Genomic DNA, 27,365 nt, shown 5'->3' with positions numbered 1-27,365 from the left:
CACTGCACTGGCTCCCTATCAAACATCGTATAGATTTTAAAATATTGCTTATTACTTATAAAGCCCTGAATGGTTTAGCACCTCAGTATTTGAATGAGCTCCTTTTACAGTATACTCCTCTACGTCCGCTACGTTCTCAAAACTCAGGCAATTTGATAATACCTAGAATATCAAAATCAACTGCGGGCGGCAGATCCTTTTCCTATTTGGCGCCTAAACTCTGGAATAACCTACCTAACATTGTTCGGGAGGCAGACACACTCTTGCAGTTTAAATCTAGATTAAAGACCCATCTCTTTAACCTGGCATACACATAACATACTAATATGCTTTTAATATCCAAATCCGTTAAAGGATTTTTAGGCTGCATTAATTAGGTAAACTGGAACCGGAACACTTCACATAACACCGTACTTTCTACATCATTAGAAGAATGGCATCTACGCTAATATTTGTCTGTTTCTCTCTTGTTCCGAGGTCACCGTGGCCACCAGATCCAGTCTGTGTCCAGATCAGAGGGTCACTGCAGTCACCCGGATCCAGTACGTATCCAGACCAGATGGTGGATCAGCACCTAGAAAGGACCTCTACTGCCCTGAAAGACAGCGGAGACCAGGACAACTAGAGCCCCAGATACAGATCCCCTGTAAAGACCTTGTCTCAGAGGAGCACCAGGACAAGACCACAGGAAACAGATGATTCTTCTGCACAATCTGACTTTGCTGCAGCCTGGAATTGAACTACTGGTTTCGTCTGGTCAGAGGAGAACTGGCCCCCCAACTGAGCCTGGTTTCTCCCAAGGTTTTTTTCTCCATTCTGTCACCGATGGAGTTTCGGTTCCTTGCTGCTGTCGCCTCTGGCTTGCTTAGTTGGGGTCACTTCATCTACAGCGATATCGTTGACTTGATTGCAAATTAAAACAGACACTATTTCAACTGAACAGAGATGACATCAATGAATTCAATGATGAACTGCCTTTAACTATCATTTTGCATTATTGAGACACTGTTTTCCAAATGAATGTTGTTCAGTGCTTTGGCGCAATGTATTTTGTTTAAAGCACTATATAAATAAAGGTGATTGATTGATAAAATAGTAAATATTTTTGCCACATTTCCTGCTGCCAACAGGTGGCGTTATGATTTTAACTGAATATCGCCATGTAAATGTCTTTAGGCCAGAACTCTTACCAAACATGCAAAGTTTCAGGCAGATCAGACATCTCATGTTTAAGTTAGGATGAAATAAGTAATTCCTGTTGCCAGCAGGCGGCGCTATACTTATAATTGAATATTGACCTTTAGTTGTGTTCAGGCCAGGACTCTTATAAAAAAGTTTTTTGTCAGATTGGGAATTGTATGCATGAGTTACAACAACTTCCTGTTTCATAGTATTAATAGCATCATTTAACACATAGTAAGTGTTGTTAGAATATTTGAAAATATGTGATTAGCACACAATGGCAAATTTTATTGTGTTGCAAATAGTGCATAAAATTGTTAAACATGACACTTCCTGTTGCCAGCAGGTGGCGCGATGACTATAACCAAATCTGGACGTGTTGATGTATTCAGGACAGGACCCTTGTCAAACGTGTGAAGTTTGGGGCAGATCGGACGTTGCTAGCCTGAGTTACAGCAACTTCCTTTTTCACTGCCTTAGTAGAATGCTTCAACACTTAGCTAAGTGTTGCTAGCACGTTTTATTATGTTTCTAGCATGTTGCTAGCCTATTTAACACTTTTTGACACTTTTTAATATGTTCCTAAGAGTCCATAACATTGTTAACCTTGTCACTTCCTGTTACCAGCAGGTGGCGCTATGACTATAACTGAATTTGGTCATGGGTGTTTGTTCAGGACAGAACACTTATCACATGTGTGAAGTTTGGGGAAGATCGGACATTGCTTGCCTGAGTTACAGCAACTTCCTCTTTCACGGCGAAACATCAAACTTTGTCAGGCCGCCAGGGACACACCCCTTGACGAAAACTCAAAACCTTCGCAACTTAACATCACAAAGGTCTTATGATGACCCTCACCAAATTTTAAGATAATCCGATTAAAACTGTAGGAGGAGTTCGTCAACGTATGAGGGACGGAAATGGCAAAAACTGCACAAAAATCATACAGGAAATTCAAAATAACTTACTTCCTGTTGGGTTTTGGATTTTGTACCAAGAGACTTTTTTGTAGGTAATGGTGTGGTACATGTGTGTACCGATTTTCATGAATGTGCGTGAAACACAGCTCAAGGCGCACTCTGTTGAGATTTAACAGGTGGCGCTATTGAGCCATTTTGCCACACCCACTTCTGAAACCAATATCAGATGTAAATTTTCGCCAGTCCTGATGCGTGTGCAAAGTTTCGTGAGTTTTGGAGCATGTTTAGGCCCTCAAAAATGTGATTCATTACGGAGAAGAAGAAGAAGAATAAACGGAGCAATTCCAATAGGGTCCTCGCACTGCAGTTCTCGGGCCCTAATAATAATAATAATAATAATAAACGGAGCAATTCCAAGAGGGTCTTCGCACCATCGGTGCTCGGGCCCTAATAAGAAGTTTATATAGCATAACAGTATGTTAAGCCAACATAATAAGTTTAAGACGGATTTCAGTAAGTAGGCTTTCTCAAGCCAACTTAAAAAAATATTGATATACCATATCTTACTTTATTTTTAAAACACAGTAAATTTTCTCATGACTTTTTAAATGTCAAACAACCAGTTTTGTTAAAAAAAAATAAATAAATAAAAAACGTATGTTTCTTAAATAGAATGCTTATAGTTTGTAGTAAAATCACATCTTTAAGCTAAACATGTTTTCTTTCAAACACTCTCACACACCCATGCAGCTTTCAAAGATACCCCCACAATCTGCCAACAACACTTTCAAAATCCTTCATCACTTAAATTAGTATTGTAATAATTTAATTTTAAAGCACAACCACCACAAAATCAGACTTGCTTTGAGGTTGTTCTCTGGTGGAGTAACTGGAAATGAGCAACACCCACGCTACTCTGTCACGGTTCATGAATTCACTGGTTTCTTCGTGTCCCGTGTATTTGTTGTTCTGTGTGTGAGTGGCCATGACCGCTCGTTACTACTGATGAGCACACCAGCAGATCTCATTCACCGCACCAGCTGCTGCCAATTCACTTACCTACAAAAACTCATCGCACTCTCCTCTCTTTGTCAGATCGTTGTTTCGGTGTCCACAGTCTTCGTCCAGTCCTGCTGTTCCAGTCCTGTTCCGGTTCCTAGTTCCTGTTCGCTGTCCTTGTGGGTTTCGTCGTCTCGTCTGGATGTTCACCATCACCTGTCTTCACCAGCATGCTGACCATCTAGTCCCTGCACCACCAGCCCACCCGAGCAGTACTTCTCTGTGACTAATTCTACTCATAATAAAGAGTTTACTTGCATTTTGCTTCCGCTTCTTGTATCATGACAGAACGATCTGACCGCGTGATGGAAGCAGCAAGCGGATCCTCTTCTCCTCTGGAGGAATTTATCAAGGCCAGCATTTCACAGATGGATGCCCAGGAGAGGAACATGACGGAGTCGGGTCGGGCCATTCAAGCTCTTGTGGTGCAGGTGTCCGAGCTCACCCAGCAATTGCAACTTCTACGAGCTTCCACTGCGCCACCCACACCGGCTGATCCTGCCAGACCATCACAGAGCACTTCCCAGTCAGAGACCCGCCTACCGGTCCCCGAGTTATACAACGGTGAGCCTAACTATTGCAGAACATTCCTAACACACTGTTCGATGCATTTCTCTCTGCAGCTCAGGACCTTTGCCACTGAACAAAGCAAAGTGGCATTCGTACTCACACTACTGACTGGGAGGGCAGCGCTATGGGGGATGGCAGTGTGGGAGATCCAAGATCCATGCTGTGCCTCATTCCAGACACTCGCCACCGAAATAAAAAGGGTGTTTGACCGCATGGTCGCAGGAAGAGAAGCAGCACTGAACCTCACAGACCTCAAACAAGGTGGAAGATCTGTATCGGATTACGCTATCGAGTTCCGGACTTTGGCAGCAGAGTGTCAGTGGAACAAGGAGGCGCAGTGGGACATGTTCCTGCATGGGTTGGCTGACCGCGTCCTGAGAGAGATCTACGCTCTGGACTTACCTACCACACTCAATGGGTTGATTGAACTGGCACTTCGTGTGGATTCCCAACTCTCTCGAGTCGAACGGCTTGGATTACCCCCACTCGATTCTCTGGAGCAGCTGAGAGCACACGATCCAGCGGCGGGGATGCGGTCAGCTCCGTCTACGATCACGAACCCATGCAGATCGGGCGAGCTCGGCTTTCCCGTGAGGAAAAGGAGAGGCGGAGATCCCAGGGCCTTTGCCTTTACTGCGGCACGGTAGGATATTTCGCTTACAACTGCCTGGTAAAAGGGCAAGCCCGGCAGTAAATCTGAGGCTACTGTCAGGTGGGATCTCCGCTGAGAAGACCTCATCAACATATACGCTCCTCCCGGTAAGACTAAGATGGTCTGCCAACACGTACAGCTGTCAAGCACTTTTGGACTCCGGGAGAGAAGGTAACTTAATGGACTACACATTTGCACTCAAGATTCAGATTCCCCTGTTACCTCTCACCCGCACCATTTCTGTTCACGGCCTTAATGGCCAAGCCCTACCTGACATTTCATTCACCACTGGACCCGTTTCACTCATCGTATCTGGCAACCACACTGAGACTACCTCCTTCTACATTCTGGACTCCCCCCTCACCAATTGTTTTAGGACACCCTTGGCTCATCAGACACAACCCTAAAATTGACTGGCAGCAGAGATCAGTGTTGGAGTGGAGTAGTAAATGTCATGAGTCCTGTCTTGTGTCTGCCTGTTCTTCTGTTTCTGTTTCTGCATTTCAGGAGAAAGCAGTGGATTTGTCAAACTATGCCCACGGAGTATCAGGACCTGAGGGAAGTGTTCAGTAAGTCTCGAGCTGCTTCTCTCCCTCCCCATCATCCCTATGACTGTGCCATAGAGTTACTGCCAGGTACGTCTCCGCATAAGGGCAAGTTATATTCACTTTCTGCTCCATAAAGAGAGGCTATGGAGAAATATATTTCTGATTCTCTAGCAGCGGGGTTCATTCGCCCTTCCTCTTATCCAGCGGGGGCGGGGTTCTTTTTTGTGGGGAAGAAGGACGGATCTCTGCGACCTTCTATTGACTACCGGGGGTTGAACAGCATCACGGTAAAGAATACTTATCCTTTGCCGCTGATGTCTTCAGCCTTCGAGAGGTTGCAGAGAGCGTCGATCTTCACTAAATTGGACTTACGTAATGCTTATCATTTGGTCCGCATCAGGAAGGGAGAGTAATGGAAGACTGCTTTTAACACCCCCAGGGGGCACTTTGAATACTTGGTCATGCCCTTCGGCTACCAGACTTAGCAACCAAGGATGACTTTCTGGAAAACAGCCAGGGAAGCCAGGACAACATATCACAGTCACCGGAAACACCAGAGACAAAGCCCTGCTCACTGGACACATTATTCCTCTCTCCAGCATCTCCACTTCTGTGCTTCTCACAGAAAATGGAGGAATTGGTGTATGATGGGACTAAACTCTCCCACTCATTCACTGCAAGCCCGCAGATATAAAAAAAACAAATGGTGGGCCCCCCAACAACCAAAGCCTATGGGCCCTGCTCCTGTGAGAGATCTCCGACCGCTGCCAAAATGCCAGGGCCCCCTCCATCTGCTGTAGGTGAACCAAAAACCACTGATAGCAGCTCTCAGTGATATGTGTCAGGTTCCTGCTATAATAGCAGCAATATTCACAAATGTTTACAGAACAAGCAAGAAACCAATGTGCCTGTTTTATGACATGATAGAAAGTCTAAGGCCTTTATAAGCCAAAGGACAAACTCATCTAATCTGCGGCCTATTATGCACCAAACTAAGATTGATGTAAAGACACAAAACACTTCCATCAAGTTAGTATCTTTAAACAGTAGCTCACTAAAAAAAATAATTTCTAATCAATGAGTTTATAACCACAAACAAGCTGGATTTTATGTTTCTAAATGAAACATGGCTAGAAGACAGCTGCAGTGCAACAGTCCACAATGAAGCAGCCCCTCCTAACTTTACATTAATAAGTATCTGCAGGACTGTTAGGAGAGGTGGATGTGTAGCTGCTATATTTTAAGATACCTTATTATGTTGGATTAGTTTAGTTAGCTATTAAACATTAAGCACACATGGCTGAACGGATAATCACTTTACTAGTTCTGTGTCACTCACCCACACGCATGTGCACACAGCAGACAAAACTTAACCCCCTCATAACCCCGAAAACCTAGTGGTAGAACACAACACCCCCCCTCCCCTTCCAAAGAACAAAAACTGCTCTCTCAAGCTATAGCTAAAGGAAATGACCAAACACCTAAGCATTAAAGTCAGTGATAAAGTCCTTAAGGTATGTGAGACGAGCTCTTGCTCGAATCGGCTGACACTCAGTTACTGTCGACTGCGGCACCTCTTGGCCCTCCTGATACTCATCAAGCAGTTGATGAAGAGGTTGAGGCCCCACAGCTGGTGGAGATTGTTGTGGGACCACCCTGACAGGGGAACCTTGATGCACCTGGCCTGCCTGTGGTTGTACTGGCCCCAGTGATAATGTTGCAAAAGCTGAGCTGTGTGTTGTTCCTCCACTAGGCTCCCTTGACTGTGAGCACATGTTTGAATTGAAAGGGGTAGGCACTTTCCGCAGTCTGCTAGCATGACAGCGAGAACCATCGCTCAACAAGAAAGTGGCAGGCCCTAACTGACAATCCACTTGGAGGGGTTTAGACCAAATTTATGGCATTTTATTCCTATGGTGTGGTCTCTGGAACCGAACCCAGTATAGAACTGTTATTGTACTAGGTTTGGCCTTTTGTCTTCTGTCAAAGTTGGCCTTCATTAGCGTCTGGTTTGATGTTAAGGCAGCTTTGGCTGCTGCCCAGGTGCTGCTTGCACATTGCCTGGGGATGGTAGAGTGCGGCATGGAAATGCTTAATTCCTTTTCTACACAGGAAGCTGGAGAAGTCTGCATAGGTAAACTGCGCCCCATTGTCAATAGTGATGGCACGGGGCATGCCCCAGCAAGTGAACAGACTCTGTGTTAGAAGGGTGAAGTGGCATCTGCAGATGCACCTTGGTGCAGGTCCAGTTTTGAGAAGACTGTTGAACAATAAAAGTAAGTTCTCAGCTGTGGGTAAGGGACACTTCTCTGGGATAACCACCTTATTTACAGGTTGACTCTCTTCATGTCAACACATACTTGTATTCCTCCAGATTTTTTTTTTTTTTTTTTTTTTTTTTTGTGGCAATGACCAGGTTAGAAATCCAGAGAGATGCATTGACTGGCTCAATAACTCCCATGTCCAGTATCATTTGAAGCTCTGTAGTAACTTCTTCCCACAGGGCTAGGAGAAGTCTGTGCAGGGGCTGTATGACCGACGGCACACAAGGATCAAGCAAAGGCCTATAGGTGAATGTTTTAAGGCAGCCCAGTCCATCGAACAGTGATGGCCATCTCTGTTGCCAGGTGGAGGTGACATGGTGGATATCAGAAACCTTTTAATCTTGGGAAGTGTGAATCCCAAGCTTGTAAATAGATCAAGTCCCAGAAGGTTGGCTCCCCACTCAGTAATGTGGAAGGGAAATTATGTTTAGAGCCATAACATACTGAGATCCGGAGAACGCAGAGCATCACAGTCTAAAAAGTGGGATATGTACTGGCATTAAGCAACGATGCTGCTGCTCCCGTATCCATCAGGAGTTAAAGACTTACCTCCTAAAGCAGCACAGTGCATGTCCTAAAAGCTGCCTGGCCAGCTGATACATGCCTGATCTCAGTGTAGTAATTACGGACAGGTGAGGGTCTCCTCTATGTTGCTTTTGTAGCAGGAGCCGACTGGAAAACTTTGGCAAAGTGATCATTATTATTTTTTGACACTTCCTGCATGTCTGTCCATGTGCAGGGCAATTTTGGCCTCTTGAATTGTGCAAACTGGAGCCACAGTTGCCACAGAAGCTCAAACTGCGTTGGTTTCTCTGTAACTGTGTAAGCTGCACTGGAAAACCTGCATTCTTATCTTCAGTCTTGAATGGCAGGAAGATCGCAGCTGTTGCGTGGAAACGTCCACAGGGGGGCGTGTGTCAGCAAGTAGTGTGCATAATAACAGAGCAGCCTCCACTTGCAGTGCAATTACATCTGCTTGGTTTAGTGTCAATTCGTCAGGTTCTAACAACAGTTTTTTCCGAGTCTTGTCACATAGTACTCTATGCCTTCAATAAACTGATCACAAACAATTTGATCTTGAAGTTTCCTATAATTGCATGAGCACACCATGTCTTAGGGGTCAGCATCATCTCTTCTCAGGTGTTCTGGATCCAGACTGGAGCTTGTGTAAATCCTACTTACATCCGGTGGCAAAACATAGAAACAAATAGAGACATCATTAGCATAGCTGCTGTTCCAACAAAGTAAAATTAATTAGTTTAACCCAGGCTAAAGAATAAGAATGCACATTTGATCAGATGCAATTGCAGTCACAATTTAAGAGATACATTATTTGAATGCTTGGAGAAAGATTTGCATTTTTAATCTAGATTTAAACAGAGAGAGTGTGTCTGAACCCCAAACATTATCAGGAAGGCTATTCCAGAGTTTGGGAGCCAAATGTGAAAAAGCTCTACATCCTTTAGTGGACTTTGCTATCCTAGGAACTTCCAAAAGTCCAGCGTTTTGTGACCTTAGGGAGCGTGATGGATTATAACGTGGTATAAAGCTAGTTAGGTACACAGGAGCTAAGATGGAAGATTGCATTTTTTGTAACATGGGAAATATGATTTTCAAAAGACAAGTTGCTGTCTAATATAACATGGAGATTTTTGACTGTAGAGGAAGTAGCAGTGCATCCATCTAGTTGATAATTGTTATCTACTAGATTCTGTGTACTGTTTTTTGGTCTTATCCAAATGTAATAAGAGAAAATTATTGGTCATCCAATCTTTTACATTTTTAACACACTCTGTTAGCATAGATACTTTAGAAGTTTCATCTGGTCTCGTTGACATATATGGCTGAGTATCATCAGCATAACAGTGTAAACTAATCCCATATTTTCTAATAATATTACCAAGGGGCAACAGTAATTATTTACTCTTACAGTTACGTGATGCATTTCTGATTTCAAATTGTTTCTTTTAATTTCTTTCATGATGGTACTTCTCCATAACACTAAATGTGGTAATAAAGGCTTGGTTATGCTTTAAACTTTGTCCATATGATGTTTTTTTTTTTTTTTACAGTGGATTCTAATCTTCAAAAATTACCTTGTTGTATGATTTATGTCTTTTGAGTCCACCCTTCAGATTAGACTATAGACCTGTAGTGTTCTATACTACACTTGTTTAGGATTTAAAATGCTATTTGCTTTTAATTTTTCATTATGTCATTTTTGAGCAATCATCTTATACAATCAGCAATCAGTTTATTTAATGATAGACAGTCAAAAAGACAAATTAATCAATATTTTATTTATAACAGTGTTTTATTTATTTATAAAATAATAACACACCACAGATCCTCAAGAAACATTAACAAAAACAGTGACATAAATAGTTAAAACTGAACACAACCTTGCTACTCGAGCTGTGTATGAACATTCTTCTACCAAAGTCGTTTTCTGGTAAGATATCTGTACTTTTACTTGAGTATGACTTCCAGGTACTTAAAGGGTTAGTTCACCCAATAATCAAAATTATGTCATTAATAACTCACCCTCGTGTCGTTCCAAACCCGTGAGACCTCCGTTTATCTTCGGAACACAGTTTACACACTGTCTGAAAGAACAACTGGTGAGCCGAAAACCGATGCAACCGGTTCTTGATTCGAGAACGAGTCAATCTTTAGTTCGTTATCTGGCTCAGCTCGGTGTTCATCTTCAATTCTCTCTTGACAGCAGTTCAGTCAGTGTACTGTTTGAGTTGGTATATTGGTTTGTTTTAACTCAGAGGGAGTGTCAGCCACATTAAAAAAGTTAATGGAGATATACCGTGCACACTGTTTCAATGGAGGGACTGAGAGCTCTCGGACTAAATCTAAAATATCTTAAAATGTGTTTCGAAGATAAACGAAGTTCTCACGTATAGAGCCAAAAGAGTCTCAATATAGATAAATGCACACACTTCATTCACATATGCACACATAGGATTCATACATGCACACACATAATTCATAAATACACACAGAGGATACACAAATGCGCACAAAATTTACAAATGCACACACAAAATTAAAAAAGCACAGAAGAGTCACAAATGCATACAAAATTCAGAAATGCACACAAAATTCAGAAATACACACACAATTCAGAAATGCAAACAACATTTACAAATGCACTCAAGATTCACAAATGAAGAGAGAGTCAGTGGTCCACTGCAAGAGGAAAGTGACTCTCCGGCTGCGCAAAGTGAGTCGCCGGCTGCATGAGGAAAGTGAATCGTTCGCTTAGGAAAGTGAGTCGTTCGCTGCGTGACTCGTGAGGAAAGTGAGTCGTTCGCTTATGAAAGTGAGTCGTTCGCTGCATGACTCGTGAGGAAAGTGAATCGTTCGATGAGGAAAGTGAGTCGTTCGCTGCGAGAGGAAAGTGACTCTCCGGCTGCGCAAAGTGAGTCGCCGGCTGCGTGAGGAAAGTGAATCGTTCGCCGAGGAAAATGAGTCGTTCGCTGCGTGACTCGTGAGGAAAGTGAATCTTTCGATGAGGAAAGTGAGTCGTTCGCTGCGAGAGGTAAGTGACTCTCGGAAAGTGAGTCTCCTGCTGCGCAAAGTGGGTCGCCGGCTGCGTGAGGAAAGTGAGTCGTTCGCTGCGCGAGGAAAGTGAATCGTTCGCTGAGGAAAGTGAGTCGTTCGCTGCGCGAGGAAAGTGAATCGTTTGCTGAGGAAAGTGAGTCGTTCGCTGCGTGTGGAAAGGGAGTTGTTCGCTGAGGAAAGTGAGTCGTTCGCTGATTGGCTCATAAGTAAACAATCCCCCACGTGGGGGATAAAACAAGGGAGATATCTGATTGGTTGCAGATCATTCCCTGTTTAAAAAAAAGGCATTTGTGTGTCGAGCCAAGTCAGGGGAGTCTCAAAATTCACACACGAATGCAGTGAAGTTCACAGACCCCAAGCAGTTTGTAAATCAAGATATGTGTGTGTGTGCATCAGAAATACATTTCTGAATCTTGTCCTGTGCATTTGTGAATCTTGAGTGCATTTGTAAATGTTGTTTGCATTTCTGAATTGTGTGTGTATTTCTGAATTTTGTGTGCATTTCTGAATTTTGTATGCATTTGTGAATCTTCTGTGCTTTTAAAATTTTGTGTGTGCATCTGTAAATTTTGTGCGCATTTGTGTATCCTGTGTGTCTATTTATGAATCATGTGTGTGCATGTATGAATCCTATGTGTGCATGTGTGAATGGAGAGTGTGCATTTATCTTTATTGAGACTCTTTTGGCTCCATACTCACGGGTTTGAAACGACATGAGGGAGAGTTATTAATGACATAATTTTAATTTTTGGGTCAACTAACCCTTTAATGCACCACTGATTGTTTGGGTGTGTGTGCAAATCTGTGGACTCCTCAAGGAGTTCCCTGGCCGACTATCATTTTTTTTTTTTTTTTTGAGGACAGGGAAAACAAAATTAGAAATAAAATTGACATTGTAACAAAATTGACTATTAGACTTTCTAATAGTCTAATAGCAGGGCTCAACATGAAGCTTTGACATGAGCTTGTGCTTTGGAAAAGTAAATCAATCATTCACTAAATGTACTTGTCCGGGGGGGGGGGGGGGGGGAATGTTTTTTTTTTTTGTTTTGTTTTTCTTTGGCTCAAATATAATTTATTCTAAAGCAGTCTCATCAGTGCTCTATCAGGTATTACTTTAATCTGCATATTTTAGATATTTGCCCTAAATTGATTGCCGTTACAATTTTAAACTTTATGAAGGACAATATTTTCCTAACTTGACCCGTCTCCATTTACATTGAATTCTTACATGTGATCAACACGTCAATTTAGAATAATAAGACATGGATGGCTGTTACTATTCAAATGAAATCAGTATCAACAAACTCCATCTGTCCAAATGCATAAACAATGTTATTAGATTAATGTTTTACTTTTTTGACATACAAATATGAAATGTTGGAAAAATGCAATGATGCTTTTAAATATGAAATTAAACCACCAGTAGGTGGTGGCAAGTCACTGTTTTAATGAGTTAATCATTGATTCAACCGATTCGTTCAAACGGCTAATTTATTCAACAAATGAAGCAAGTAACCATTTTTATAAATGGCTCACTGAATCATTGACTCAAATGTAGGGATTGTATGTACATTATGAACAGCAGCAACGTGAGAACAGTGGTAATAAATACAGTTGGATGAGTGTGCAAAAGTATTGTTAAACAATGTATTATATGCAAAATAACAGTAGTGCAATTATATTTTTAATAGAAATAGTTTACTGTGCTTTGTACAATAACAACTTTAGACAGTTTATAGTGTAATAGCTAGAATAGTGTGCAAAATATGAGTAGTGCAAATACATGTATGTAAAGTACTGTGACCAGTGCAGTAAAAATTCTATTTCACTTGGCCCTTCACAAAATCCACTTGTCCCGGACAAGCGGACAAGCGTTAATGTCGAGCCCTGAATAGGAAACATTTAAGAGTTTCTGACTGAGGCCCATTAACCAGACCTGACAATCTGTGTGTCACCCACAGATAGGTCACCGTGGTCCGATCATAGGTTTCAGTTATTGACTCAAAATTATAGGTCTACAACCATTATCAGAAATAATGTTAAGATGAAATATCAAGTTAGGCCTAATGTAACTATCAAAAATGGCTATTGTAGGCTAACTCAAAAAGAGTTTAAGTTTCCAAATGAAAGACCTCTTAAATTATGTGGTCCTATCACAGGATCTTGGGTAGCTTATGCAACAGATTGTAATCAATAGCCTATGTGGTCAACGTTAAAGGCATGGTGAAAATTGTTCTGGAAGACTTGGTCAAGAAAATAGTCATGTTTCTAAGCCTAATAATAAGAATAAAAAATGGCGATGCTGGAAACTAAAATAGGCCTACCAATCTGCATGATCTGTTTGAAACAGTTAATCGGTGTTCGCATTATAGCCTACATCCCTCATAGAATTTTCAGTCTTGTAGGCCCATCAATTTCGATTGATGAATGACAGATGAAGCATAGGCCAAATTATTTTAAATGAAACAACATTAGGGCAGCTACAAGCCACAGCGTGAAACCCAAGGTTGTCTGTGTGTCTACCATGGAAGACTCTGTGGTGCCACAACAGAAATTCACAATAAGCAAAAGGCTACAAACTGATCAAACTGAAATATATGAACAGGGGTAGATTAGAGGTTGACAGGAGAGGTTAATTGCCACCACAGACACCATCTTGAAGACTTCAAGCGTCAAAACGAACAAACCGTGTTCCTAAGGCGGGGCATGGAGGAGAAACAATAATGTACAGTATGTGGAAAATAATATATCTTTTTAACCTTAAACCACATAAACACATTTCATTACACCAAATACACAAAATAATTTTCTTTTTAGCAACATAATATGACCCTTTAACTTTTATAAAGAATATCTCTTTGGATTTGAGATTATAGTGTTTGCCCCTTTACAGACCTTCTTTATGCACCAAGAGCTTGTTACACTCCAAAGAAAAAGGAAAAAATTAAATCACATCATATGACCCTTTTAATCATTTCACTCAAAAAGGCTGCTATATTCAGGAACAAATATGGTCATCACTTTGTCAGTCACTGCAATTTCAAGAGTCCATCCCGCATTTATATGTGGATAGCATTTGAATCCTTTCATACAGGAAGGGGGACAATGTATTGTATAAACAGGCTAAATACACACTGGAAAAGGAGATCAGAGTGGAAAAGATTAATTATTCTGAAAACAAAAGGACTCAGTTCACTTCCAACGACTCAGCATCAGTGTGGAAAAGTCTGAAGGAGCTCACCAACTACAAGACACCACCCCCCAGCACTGTGGTGAATCAACAACTGGCAAACGATCTGAACAAGTTTTACTGCAGGTTTGAAAGAATACCTCACACCCTCCCTGAACACCTCTCCACACAACTGCTCACAGCATTCATACCTTGCAACCATCCTCTCCCCAACACCTGCAATTCACATAAGAGAGGATGAAAAGGAAAAAAGCAGCAGGCCCAGATTGTGTTACACCAGCCTGTCTGAAATCCTCTGCTGACCAGCTGGCCCCCATCTTCACACAGATCTTCAACAGACCCTGGAGCTGTGCAAAGTCCCTTCCCAAAGAAATCCAAAATCCCAGGACTAAAGGACTAAAAGACTAAATGACTACAGGCCTGTGGCTCTAACGTCTGTGGTTATGAAGTCGTTTGAAAAACTGGTGCTGGTCCACCTGAAGGACATTACCAGACCCTTGCTGGATCCTCTTCAGTTTGCCTACAGAGCAAACAGGTCTGTGGATGATGCAGTAAACGCTGCACTGCATTATGTTCTGCAACACCTAGACAGATCAGGGACTTACTTGAAGATCCTGTTTGTGGACTTCAGCTCAGCCTTTAATACTATCATTCCAAACCTCCTCCTGCCCAAACTAACTCAGCTCTCCATGCCCTCCTCCGTCTGTCAGTGGATCAACAGCTTCCTGACAGACAGGCAGCAGCTGGGAAAATACACATCCAGCACACGTATAATCAGCAATGGAGCTCCTCAGGGCTGCGTTCTCTCCCCGCTACTCTTCTCCCGGTACACCAACGAATGCACATCTAAAGACCCCTCTGTCAAGCTCCTGAAGTTTGCAGATGGCACCACACTCATCGGCCTCATTCAGGATGGTGACGAGTCTGCTTACAGACAGGAGGTTAAAGAGCTGGCTGTCTGGTGCATTCTCAACAATCTGGAGCTCAATATGCTCAAAACCGTGGAGATGATAGTGGACTTCTCGAGAACCCCCCCCACACTCACCATCATGGACAGCATTGTGACTGCAGTGGAGTCATTAAGGTTCCTGTGCACCACTATCTCTCAGGACCTGAAGTGGGACATTCACATTGACTCCATTGTGAAAAATGCCCATCAGAGGTTGTACTTCCTTCACCAGCTGAGGAAGTTCAACCTGCCACAGGAGCTGCTGAGAAAGTTCTACTCCGCCATCATTGAATCTGTCCTCTGGACTTCAGTAACTGTCTGGTTCAGCTCAGCTATACCACTACCAAATCTGACCTCAGAAGACTACAGAGGGTAGTCCAGACTGATGAGCGAATCATTGGTACAATCCTCTCTTCTATTCAAGAACTGTACTCATCATGAGTAAGAAAAAGGGCTGGCAAAATCACTCTGGACCCCTCACATCCAGCACACTTACTCTTTGAACTGTTGCCATTTCACCATCAGTGAATCTCTTATGTACATCGCACCTACCCTTTTTTATAATAAGATGTTTTGGGAGCATGCCAAATGCAGAACTGGACCAACACCAGCGTTTAGAGTGATACATTGATTCCAACATAAACGCATCTGATTGGTAATTGTGTTAAATAAATCAAAATACATTTTTGTGATTGTTTTTTTTGCTCAAAGTTGAAAATAGAAACCTAGCTCTTCTGGGTGCAAACTCACATATGCACTGGGTTTTTGCCAAATTCTTTCCACAAATATGCTATTATTACAGCTTCAAATGAGGTTTGTTTTCAATGAAAAATGTGTAATATATGATGAATACAAAACCCCTCCATGGCATAGCTGTCAACATTGAACATTGAAAATAAGGGACATTTCCCGGAATCCATCCCCAAAATAAGGGATTTTTTTTTTTACACGATTCTTATCCACAAACTTAAAAAAAAGCACTAATCATTAACAGTCTAAAGAGTTTATAACTACACAATATATATTAAAGAATGACAGACCAATTGATATGTTAAAAGTGATTTATTTATGAACAAGGTAATATTAATAATAATTGAATATTAATAGCTAATAATTTCGTGCTGAGAAACGTCGTTTTTCCCGACAACGACAAATTTTGCAGTAGGCATAATTTGGACCTACATGGCTGCTTGTCAAAAAAAAAAAAAAAAAAAAAAAAAAATGGCTGCTTGTCAGGTAGTGGAAGGTGGACTCCCATTTACTCAAATATCGACATAATTTTGGTTGGCGATTAATTCAGTGATTTTGGCATTCGGCGTCCTAATCCATCATCGCACATCACACTCATCTACTCTCTCGAAGTTCACTTCCCGCTACTTTTCCCCTCTTCCTCCCGCCCGCTGGCGCCGCTGTAACTGTCTTCTTCTTCGATGGTGGCCTAAGCTACTGCCACCTGCTGTACTGGAGGTCAAGCAACCCAAGTGCAAGCCACTTCACAGACACAGATAGATGCGTGTTCTGAGTTAACCCATAGTGTAAAATTACGGGATATTTTACGGGAAAATACTAAAAAGGGGAAGACAGCGGGAAAAGACCTAAAATACGTGAGAAACCCGGAAAAAACGGGAGGGTTGACAGCTATGCTCCATGGACATACAGTAGAAAGAGAAAATTACTCCTCAAAAAAGTCAGTAAGAAGTTTTCTCTTCCCAAGGTTTATTACTCTCCATATTATAACTAGTCTCACATATCCAAATAAGCAGTAAATTATCACGTTTATGGCAGGTTTTAGATGTGATTTTAAAGATACATGATAACTAGTTAAAAAACATACTTAAGTCACATGAATGATTGTAAATAAGTAATAAAAATAAATGTATTGTACCTTAACTGCTTGAATTGAATCAGATGTGTAAATCAGTTTTTTTTTTTTTTTTTTTTTTTTTTTTACTAAAATAATATCTTGTATTGCTTGATATAAATCTTTCACTTGTTATGGGCGGTCCCGGATACGGCCAGCACCCCCTCAGTTTGAGCATTGGTGGCCCCGTTATTGCCTTTATTTTGATGGCGTTCAAGGGCATTCCAAATGAGTGATTATTATCAGAGAAGTCCACTTCAATGGATACCCCGTGCTTAGGAGGCAGGGAGCAATGAACGCAACTTAAGTGAACCGAACATACCTTTAAACGCTTCACAAACCCACTTTGGGGACATTTTACATTTCTGTAAAGTAAAGTCTTTATATTATGACTGACCACTGGATGGCACTCTTCAAGCGCGCAGGGAATGTAATCAATTGGACTGTGTCCTTTCAGATGTTGACTGTTCAGCACACGCACGCACGCACGCACATCTGTGACGTTTGTCTGTGTTTAGCAAAACTGCTCTTGACAACGTCGGTGCTTCCGCTGAGAGGATTTTAAAATCGTGATCTGCCATATGCTATTTTTCCTCATTAAAATATACAGCGAGTGTATGAGGAAATATATTGCAATGCGTCTTCCGTTTTGATGTTTGTAAAAAATTAAATTTTAGTGTGAATGAAGCCCTATGGATCTTGCCTTAGGCACGTTACAGACGAATTTTCTTTTCTTTTCTTTTTTTTCAGCGGATTTTACGGCTGTATTTTGTATTTGAATGTAAAGCTCTGGTTAATGTAATGATCTCGATTTACGGATCGAGTGGTAGATTAGCTGCATTGCTGATATTCACGTTTGTCAGCGTGTTTGTATTGTGTGAATATGTGATTTATTATCCTGTTATTCTGCGATGCTCATGGCCTCATATTGAGACTGTAAATTCACATTTACCTTTACGGGCGTTATTTCTCTCCGATACTCACTTACTAGGGGCCATCAAAGGACACTGGCTCGACAAACTTAGAAGGTATGGATATGGTGTCTTAAAATCGCTCAGTACGTTTATTTAGAAACACTAGCAAAAATATGTGCCATGGTTTGAAAATGTTTTTGATATAAACACTGTACCATCTTACTGCTGTAGCAATTTTGTTAAGGACAGAACTGTTACCACCTACTTTACAGATAAAACAGTAGCCTACGTCAACTAACCTTACTGATCAGATAGCTCATAGTTAGGAATTTATTTTTTATTTTTTTTGATTGAAAGATTTACAAGGCCATTTTTTTTTACATTGTGCAAAAAGTCATTTTAAATACCATCAGCTTTGCATTTTTTATTAAGAATATTGTAACAATTTTTCACAGAGAATGGCAGATGGAAAGGGCGTTCCAGACATCACTTTGGCTTCTAAATCCAGAAATTGTCTTCATTTTAGGAGATGTATTTGATGAGGGCAAGTGGAGCTCCAGTCAGGTACAGTAAATGTTACAATTTACAACCAACAAACAATCACAAAGCAGCAGAAAATTTGTCATTTTGCAAAATGAGTCATTATGCTGTGTTATAGGCCTAATAGAAAATAGCACACGTACTGTATTAGACCTGTGTGTTGGTTTGTTTGATGTCTCTCATTATGAAAAAATATTCTTACAGATTTTTATATTCTGTGAAGTTATTGTCAAGTTGTAAAGCAATTTTCACAAAATGCATAGTATTAAAGCAGCATAAATTAAAAAATCTTAATTAATAATAATTTATTATAATTATTTTTATTATTATTATTGTTTTTCTTACAGATATCATGTCCACATTTCATACCTTCTACAGAAAATGCATTTGAAGCAAAAACAGAATGGTCTGGCTTTGTGAAATTATGTTTAGGGTTTCAAATTGTTTCCACATTTGGCCAGATTTTTACTGGCATTGCCAAATATATATATATATATAAATTACTTGTTTTTTTATCTGTATTATCTTATATTCCAATAAATAATCTATGACACCAATATTTTAGATACCAATTTAACTTTACAATTTTAAATTATGATTTAGATACTACAACAAAAACCTCTAGCTAAAAAAATTATATAAATTAGGGCTGATTAATTTTTTTATCTAATTAATAACAGAATGTGTAAATTATTTAATTTAATTAATCACAAATTACATTTGGCTGTGAAACTACTCTTAAAAGTTTATTCAATGCAATTTTTGTGTTAAATGAGAAAGTATTAAGTAGACATTATAAATAGCAGTTTTAGAAAAAAAAAAAATTCGATTCAACATAACATTTATTAAAACTGTTTATTAAACATAAACGTTTAGGCTAACATAAGATATGGAAAATAAAAAGAGATAATTTGAGAAAAATGTCATTTTTTTTATTTTTTATCTCGTTCATGCAATGGAAGTCATTGGTAACCAAAACAGCAGTCTTCAAAATACCTTCTTTTTTATGTTCCACAAAAGAAAGAAGCCTAAGTCACTCAGGTTTGAGTAAATGATGACATGATTACATTTTTGGGGGGTTTACTATTCCTTTAAAGTTTTTTATTTTTTGTTTTTTATTATTTATTTTCATTAAAAAATGTAAATGTCTTCGAGTCATTCAAGTCATTCGAGATGCTGATTCATTCAGGAATTAAGTAAATGGCTATTTCTCTTTATGAATGGGGCTTTGAATCATTGATTCACAAGAGGGGAGTGCTGCACCCAAAAAGACAAAAGAAAAGAAAAGAAAAAAGGGGGGAGAAAGAGAGAGAGAGAGAAACTAGAATAAACATAAAAATCAGTACAGGTCAAATACAGAAAAAATAAAATTACACATCAATAACACAGACTATAGAACACCCAAGACATGTCCCTTGTATAGTGTTGAATGGGGGAAAATGCAACGCTCAAAATGAAGAAGCCAATCGCTAATCGGTAAAGTCAGTGAGTCACTGCAGCTGTTGTAAAGCATCCCAGTTTCTATAGAAACAGTCAGCATTCTGAGATGAGCAACTGGCAGATCTAGCCGGAATACGCTTTTTATAACGCTTTTTGAGCAAAATGAACAACATTTATGACACAGATGTTACAAGATTTCTTTGGTGATTTCAAATATGTAATTTAAAGCTGCAGTAGGTAACTTTTGTAAAAATATATTTTTTTTACATATTTGTTAAACCTGTCATTATGTCCTGACAGTAGAATGAGACAGATAATCTGTGAAAAAAATCAAGCTCCTCTGATTCCTCCCAGTGGTCCTATTGCCATTTGCAGAAATCCATCGCTCCCGGTAAGAAAACAACCAATCAGAGCTGCGTACCAGTACCCAGTACCTTTGTGATTCTTAATAGACATAAACAGAGAGAAGTAGTTCCGGCTACGATGTTCTTCCGCAAGATGCAAGCAGTTCTTAATTAACCACTAGAGCGTCAAAAGTTACCTACCGCAGCTTTAATCGCAAGCCTAGTTAAAAGTTTTGTAGAATTAGATTTTTCCCCATTCAAAGTGATAGAAGTTGCACTTGGATGCCCGAGAGGTGTTTCAAAGATGGCCGCAGAGTGACATGACTTATCTTAAAGGGACTTTGTCAATAATCACTCTAAATATCCAAACAATATTGAAAACAGTATGCGTTTTTAATGTACGTTTACGTGCTGACCCTACTACTAAAGTGAAAACGTATATTCGTTCCAAGTTACAGCAAAATAAAAAAATTTAGTATTCAGCTTAAAAATACCTTTGATATACATATACATTGACTAAGGTTCACAAGGGTTTGGATACCCTTTGAAGTCTCATCCTATTGTAAGTGGTATTGGTAGTCTTACTGATAATATTTCTTCTTTTGTGGTTTACTTCTTTAAACCATTTGTTGCCTATGTTGCCATCCTATGTACGAGATTCTATGGATTTTATTGAATTATATTGAATTGTATGCTGTTGATTTTTCTGTCGATGCTGTTCTTCTCGCTTCACTTGATGTTCAGAGTTTATACAGTATACTAACATCCCTCATGAGGATGGCTTACAGATGGTGGAACAGTTTCTATAACAAAGACATAGTGGAGTAAAACCTACTATGGCATGTTTGCTGGAAGTTATAAATATTGTTTTGAATAATAATGTAAAAGAAACAGGTCAATTTAGCTCAAAGGGAATCATTTAAGATTTTAAAGGGAATTTGAACAGAATCACTGTTTCACGGCTGTTCACGGAGACGCGCCTGCGGTTCAGTGAACGAGCCGTTTAACATCAAATCTGCGCTGGATACTAATATCCAAACTATAGTGAAAACACTATCAATTAGCACAGTAACAAGATCGGCAGTTTAAGACATTAACTTGTAAGCACAAAACACAAGATACTTCTCTTTTCAATATGAATAAGGCTTTATTAGATAAATCTAAGACATATAAACTAATCTAACACATAAACGCACGCACACACACATTCACACAAGTTGCAGGAATATCGAAAGTTAGGGAAAGATGAGTTTAAGAGAATGGAAATATGGAATCCCAAGTTTACAGCAATACGTTAAATTGCATAGACATGAACAACCATCAATCACGTAATTAGCCCTTGCATTGAGTTCCTCAATGTGACTAAAATTATATTAGATACACCAGCACAACAAATATCTGGGGATACGTTGCCTTAGTTTCCTGTGAAAGGGACTCCCGTTGAAAGGGGTATCCCGGTGTCGCTGATTGGCTGGAAGTTCAGTTGGCTGAAGTGACGTCTTGGGGAGCCCGTGCTTGGGCGTTGGCTGAAGCTGGAGTTGTGTGGCTGGTCGGAGTTCAAACGCGCAGACGAGGTCGACGTTACAAAACTTAACTCAGAACACGAAACTCTCAAACGGAAAAGAAAAGAAATAAAGTTTGACGAGACTAGGTTGTGTTCCTTCTCATTGTGGCATAAGTAGCAGCAGGCAGGCACGCTGGAACCGCGCTCAAAGAACCATGATGACTAACCACATGGCTAGATGCTACAAGCTAAAGCTAGGTAGCAAAGCTACAAGCTAAGAGCAGGCATGACTGATAGCACGAGCAAGGCTGGAACTAAAAGCAGACTAAAAGCCGACATGGCTAATAGCAGCAGGCAGACTAGAACTAAAAGCAAGATTTAATCGTGTCCAAAGTATTTAAACTTTCTTGTTGGCCACCCCTCAAATGTTGCCTTGACCAATCAGATATGGTCCTGGGGTCTGGGGTATCATAAATCATTGTTTATCTTACCAAGCATGTGATTCTTGCCTCACAGGGTCTAATTTTGGACATGATTCCTATAACATGATTATGATATATTTTACAAATAAATGATTGTCAGGACAATATCAAGCAAGAAAATGCGATTATTTCAATACTAGACATGACTATGTATCCTATAGTTATCAAAAGACATACACAATAAGTGATTATACATGATAGTCAAATGTGTGGGTTACACGTAAATGAATATGGAGTTAAGCAATGGAATGATTCATTCATAAGTCTTTTTTTGAGTTCATTCTGGTCCATATATAATGTATAAAAAGGGTTTCTTTGCCATTCTCTGGCAAAGGACTTTTCTGTGAAGACAAAGGTTTAAAGCCCTTCCCCCTTAGGAATTTCAGTCTGGTTTCACTGGCTGGGGGGGGAAGTCAATGCAAGTATTTAACTTGATCTCCTGGGTTTACATGTGATGTCCAGCGTTGCATTCCAATCACGAACAATAAATTTGACAATCTCTTCTTCGAATTAAAATTGTCAATAATTGTTCTATTGGTGTTAATGTTGAAAGCTGTTGTGTGAACAAGTTGGTTGGTTGGTTATCTTGCTTGGTTCTTGTGGCACTAGAACTGATTTATGACTTCCTGAGGAATTCAGCTCATGTTTCAATGCACACAGCTCTGATAGACTCTTTGATTTGTCTGATTTGACTCATTTCTGCTACAATAATTATTTTCTTTTTTTAAATGATTACTATACAAGTGAAGGGAACAGCAATCGACAGTAAAATGGCACCATATTATGCCTGCTTCTATATGGGTGTATTTGAAAATGAACAAATGTTTTTTATTTTTTATTTATTTTTTTTATTTTTTTTTACCTAAGATAATGTTTTATAAACAGTAGGCTATATTGGTTACATCTTTATGATAATAAATTCTACACCCGCTGAAATTTTGCATCTATCTTCTCAACTAATTTTTATTCATCTATCTATCTATCTATCTATCTATCTATCTATCTATCTATCTATCTATCTATCTATCTATCTATCTATCTATCTATCTATCTATCCTAGCAACATGCTAATAATGCTTGAAACATGCTAGCAACATCTATCTATCTATCTATCTATCTATCTATCTATCTATCTATCTATCTATCTATCTATCTATCTATCTATCTATCCTAGCAACATGCTAATAATGCTAGAAACATGCTAGCAACAAGCTAATCATGCTAGAAACATACTTGCAACATGCTAGTCTCATGTTAATCATGCTAGAAACATGCTAGCAAACATGCTAATCGTGCTAGACACATGCTAGCAACATGTTAATCATGTTAACAACATGCTAATCATGATAGCAACCTGCTAGTCGAATGCTAATCATGCTAGAAACATGTTAAAGACATGCTAGCAACATGTTAATCATGCTAGAAACATGTTAAAGACATGCTAGCAACATGTTAATCATGCTTGAAACATATTAAAGACATGCTAGTAACTTGCTAATCATGCTAACAACATCAAGTTGAAACAAAAAGACACAAAAACAGTTTTGTTCCTGCAGCCATTATTTTGAGGAAGTTATAGCTTACAGCACAGATATTCAAGAGTGATACTGTGTGATACTCTTGTGTACACACACAGAGCAGTGAACACACACACACTGTGAACACACACCCGGAGCAGTGGGCAGCCATTCATGCTGCGGCGCCCGGGGAGCAGTTGGGGGTTCGATGCCTTTCTCAAGGGCACCTAAGTCATGGTATTGAGGGTGGAGAGAGCACTGTACATGCATTCCCCCACCCACAATTCCTCACGGCCCGAGACTCGAACTCACTTCGATTGTGAGTCCGATTCTCTAACCACTAGGCCACGACTTCCCCCGTGGGAAATATCCATGTATATACGCAATATCCATGTATATTGTGGACGGTCGATAATCCGTTGGTCGATTAATAAAAAATAACATTCATCATCGTCATTGTGATTTGTGTGGAATGTTTAGTGAGACTTTATATACCTTGATATCTTCGAAATGTTCTATTAACTTGCTAAGCGCAACAATAGCAAAACTAGCGGTAAAACTGTCAGGCAACTTTTGTGTGCGGCGCGCTATGCATAGCTCGTGCATTCAGAGCTGCGCACTTTCACAGCTGATTTGGGTGATGTTAGAGCTGATCCGCGCATCTCTACTGCAGTGTGCAAATGGGCCGAAAATCCTCTCAACAGCATGAAAAACAAAACTTATTTTCAAATTGTCAATGGGTCAATTGTCGATAAAGGTTTGAGCTTTCTGTTTGAGGTCTCTGTGAAAGTTTGAAAGTCTTTTAGTGCCGCTTTCTGAGCGTTCACGTCCGTATAATGGAGAACTGTCACGTAACATTGTTTTTTCCTCATAATTGCACGAACACGAAAAATAAGACAAGTGTGTTCTGAAAGACACATATCCTGCATTAATCCAATAAACAATAATTAATATTGCTAGAAAACTGTTAATCCACTTATTTTTTATTTTCATGTTCAGTATTAGCCTACTTTAAATAGGACAAAGACTAGCATGACTTACCTAGCAAGATAGGTAATAAACTGAATTTCTATATAAGTAAAAACTGTAAATATTGTCATAAAGTTTTACTATGCAAGTTGTAATTTGTGGCCCTTCATATTTAATATGGTTTAAATGTGGCCACCTTGGCATCTGAACTTGAGAACCCCTGGCTTATAGTGTACTTGGTTTTTATGTATTTTACTTCCATTTTTTTATGTATGTATTATCTGGACCCATAATAACTTTTTGATGTAGTTTTTGATGGTTTGTGATATGTGCTCTATTTCATATGTGTGTATGAGGACTCTACTGCAAACAAAATCTACCTTCGGGTATAAATAAATGAACTTGAACTTGATGCTAGTAACTTGCTAATCATGCTAAAAAAAACATGCTAGTGACATGCTAGCAACATGCTAGTGTTCTTCTTAATTTGTGATCTTTTACACAGCTCAGGGATTCTTGCTGGTTTGTAGTCTCTTTTCAGGTTGAAATACAGCTCCATCTTCCTTTGTAATGTAGTGGCATCTTTCCATTAAGCAATAACATTTTGTTTTTATAACTGTGTGATTTGGTTTTGCCAAATTGTGCTGTGCTGGTTTGGGTGTAGTTTGAGCACCAGCTGTAAAAGGGCACTCTTCTACAGTTTCTTCTCCTGCCACTGCAGGGCTTCAGCCTGGTAAGATCTCGGATCACTGCACTGCATTCGGATCTGGTGCTGCTGGAAAATCATATAGGTATTTTCCTAATTCAGCACTGCCTGAGTTGTTTGGGGTTGCACTGATAACTTTTAAGATGCTTTAAAAAATTTTGGTATGCATAATTTCAATTTCTTCTTTTTACCATTTGGAGAAATCTTGGGTTTTGAGAGGTCCATATATATCACTTCCATGAAGAGCAATTGGTTTGATTATTGCTTTTAGGAATTTTTTAAGCAAGGTTTGAATTGGAATTTCAAATATTTTTTTTTCCTAGATTGATTTTAAGAATCCATGTTAGACTGAATGTCTCTGTTATGTTGAGGAGCTGTTGTAGTCTCTCTGTTATTTTTGACAAAATGACTTAATCCTCTGCAAAGAGACATTTGATATCTGGTTCAGTTAGGGTAGTAATTTTTTCCAAAATGGCAATACTGTGATGTGGACAAACATAGAGGAGACAAATTGTTGAATAAAGTTGTTATTTTTGTTTTATTCGCGTACAAAAAGCATCATAACATTAAGTTTGAACCACTGATGGCAGATGGACTATTCTGACGATGCTTTTCATCTGAAATCAGAAAAAAAAGTAAACAACCGTCAAACTGCACATGCAAAATTGTATTATATCAACTCAAATAATGTATTTAGCCAGTAAAACTAGAACTTCCGGTTTGTCACAAGTTTCGGAAAGTTTTTTTCGAGTATGGCTCTGTGTGACGTTAGATGGAGCGGAATTTCCTTATATGAGTCCTAGGGCACGTCTGCCGGTAGAGCGCGCTCCGTATAGCAGAGTACTGAGAGCAGAGGCATTCACTGATCAGAGCGAGAGCGTCGCGAAATGTCACAAAAGAAGTGTATTTTTGGTTGCCAGGGCAAGACAACCCTGCACAGATTACCAAAAAAAAAACAGCATTAAGGGACCAGTGGATGGAGTTTATTTTTACAGAGCATCAACAGAGTTGTGCAAGTGTTTGTGTTTGTTCCCTGCATTTCGAAGATACTTGTTTTACAAACAAGGCCCAGCTTGACGACGGATTTGCGTATCGTTTATTTCTTAAGGATGATGCAATCCCAACGAAAAGGGTCACGATCGCGTGTTGGAACCGCAGACGGTGAGTAAAACTTCTTGTTAGTGCGTCCGCCCACCCATGCCGAGACCCGGGTTCGAGCCCCGCTCGGAGCGAGTCGTTGCTGATGCTGCTCTCGTTCAGTTTCAGCCTCGGGATCTGATTCTGGATCATAAATAAACGGCTGAATCTGACTGTTAGCCATGGTTTGTTTTGGTTGGTTTTGTCCTCACGGTAAAGTCACAGCTTCCAAACGCTTTCAACGCAAAAGCCTACTGGCGCTCGTGATTCTTTAGCTCCGCCCACACGTCACGCCTCCAGGCGGTCGTGTTTTTCCGGGAAAAGTCGGTACAGACTATCTTTCTCTTATAAATATAATAAAACTAACGACTTTTTGGAGTTGTGAAGGATGCAGTACTACTCTATAGGTACTCAAGATTAACAGGATATTGAGTGAAAACGAGCATTTCACCCCCCCTTTAACTTTTTTCAATACCTAGTAATGTCTGAAAAGCGCAGGCCACCTCCCCCTGAAATCCCTGACACTGAGCTCCTGGTTCACTACCTCCTGCTGTTTGTAAGCAAACGTGAAAGCCATTTTCTCCTTGACATCACTTTAATTTTTCCTTTTTTTCAGTCAGGGCACTGATCAGGGAAGCAGTCAGTGGGCTAACTCCCAGATCAGTGCCCTGATTGCTTAACTGGGGAGCTGATTGAGATGCACCCAATGACGTTCATCATCATCATGTTTCTGAGCGGAAAAATGTATCAATGAATAAATCAGAGCTAACTTTTTCAAAGACAAATAAAAGAACAGACAAACGTTACATTAAAAGCATACTCAACACTTTACTGCAGGAAATCAAATTCGAGCATTTTATCCCGCTCTCCGAGCACTTCCCGCCCAACGCATTTAAAATTTAACTCGATGCGGTGCGGACGCGCCTGGAAAAAACGGGTGCATCACACTGCGTGCGCATCGCAACCACATCGCTTCCC

At 39.9% G+C, this 27,365-nt stretch overlaps 2 protein-coding genes across 2 annotated transcripts in view; both read left to right on the top strand.

Annotated features, from left to right (window-relative positions):
• The window catches only part of LOC128012862 (serine/arginine repetitive matrix protein 5-like), a 301,673-nt gene that overhangs the window by 162,122 nt on the left and 112,186 nt on the right, over positions 1-27,365 (top strand). The window lies entirely within an intron of this gene.
• The window catches only part of mppe1 (metallophosphoesterase 1), a 109,638-nt gene continuing 99,596 nt past the window's right edge, over positions 17,324-27,365 (top strand). Inside the window, exons 1-2 of the mRNA XM_052595429.1 lie at positions 17,324-17,862; positions 18,204-18,312. Coding sequence (XP_052451389.1) covers positions 17,636-17,862; positions 18,204-18,312 — 336 coding nt within the window. The 5' untranslated portion in view covers positions 17,324-17,635. The remainder of the gene's footprint in view (positions 17,863-18,203; positions 18,313-27,365) is intronic.

The sequence above is a fragment of the Carassius gibelio genome, chromosome B24 (genome assembly GCF_023724105.1).
Source record: "Carassius gibelio isolate Cgi1373 ecotype wild population from Czech Republic chromosome B24, carGib1.2-hapl.c, whole genome shotgun sequence".
Classification (NCBI taxonomy): domain Eukaryota; kingdom Metazoa; phylum Chordata; class Actinopteri; order Cypriniformes; family Cyprinidae; genus Carassius; species Carassius gibelio.
The sequence above is the reverse complement of the archived record's forward strand: the minus strand, read 5'-3'. Positions and strand labels throughout refer to the sequence as shown.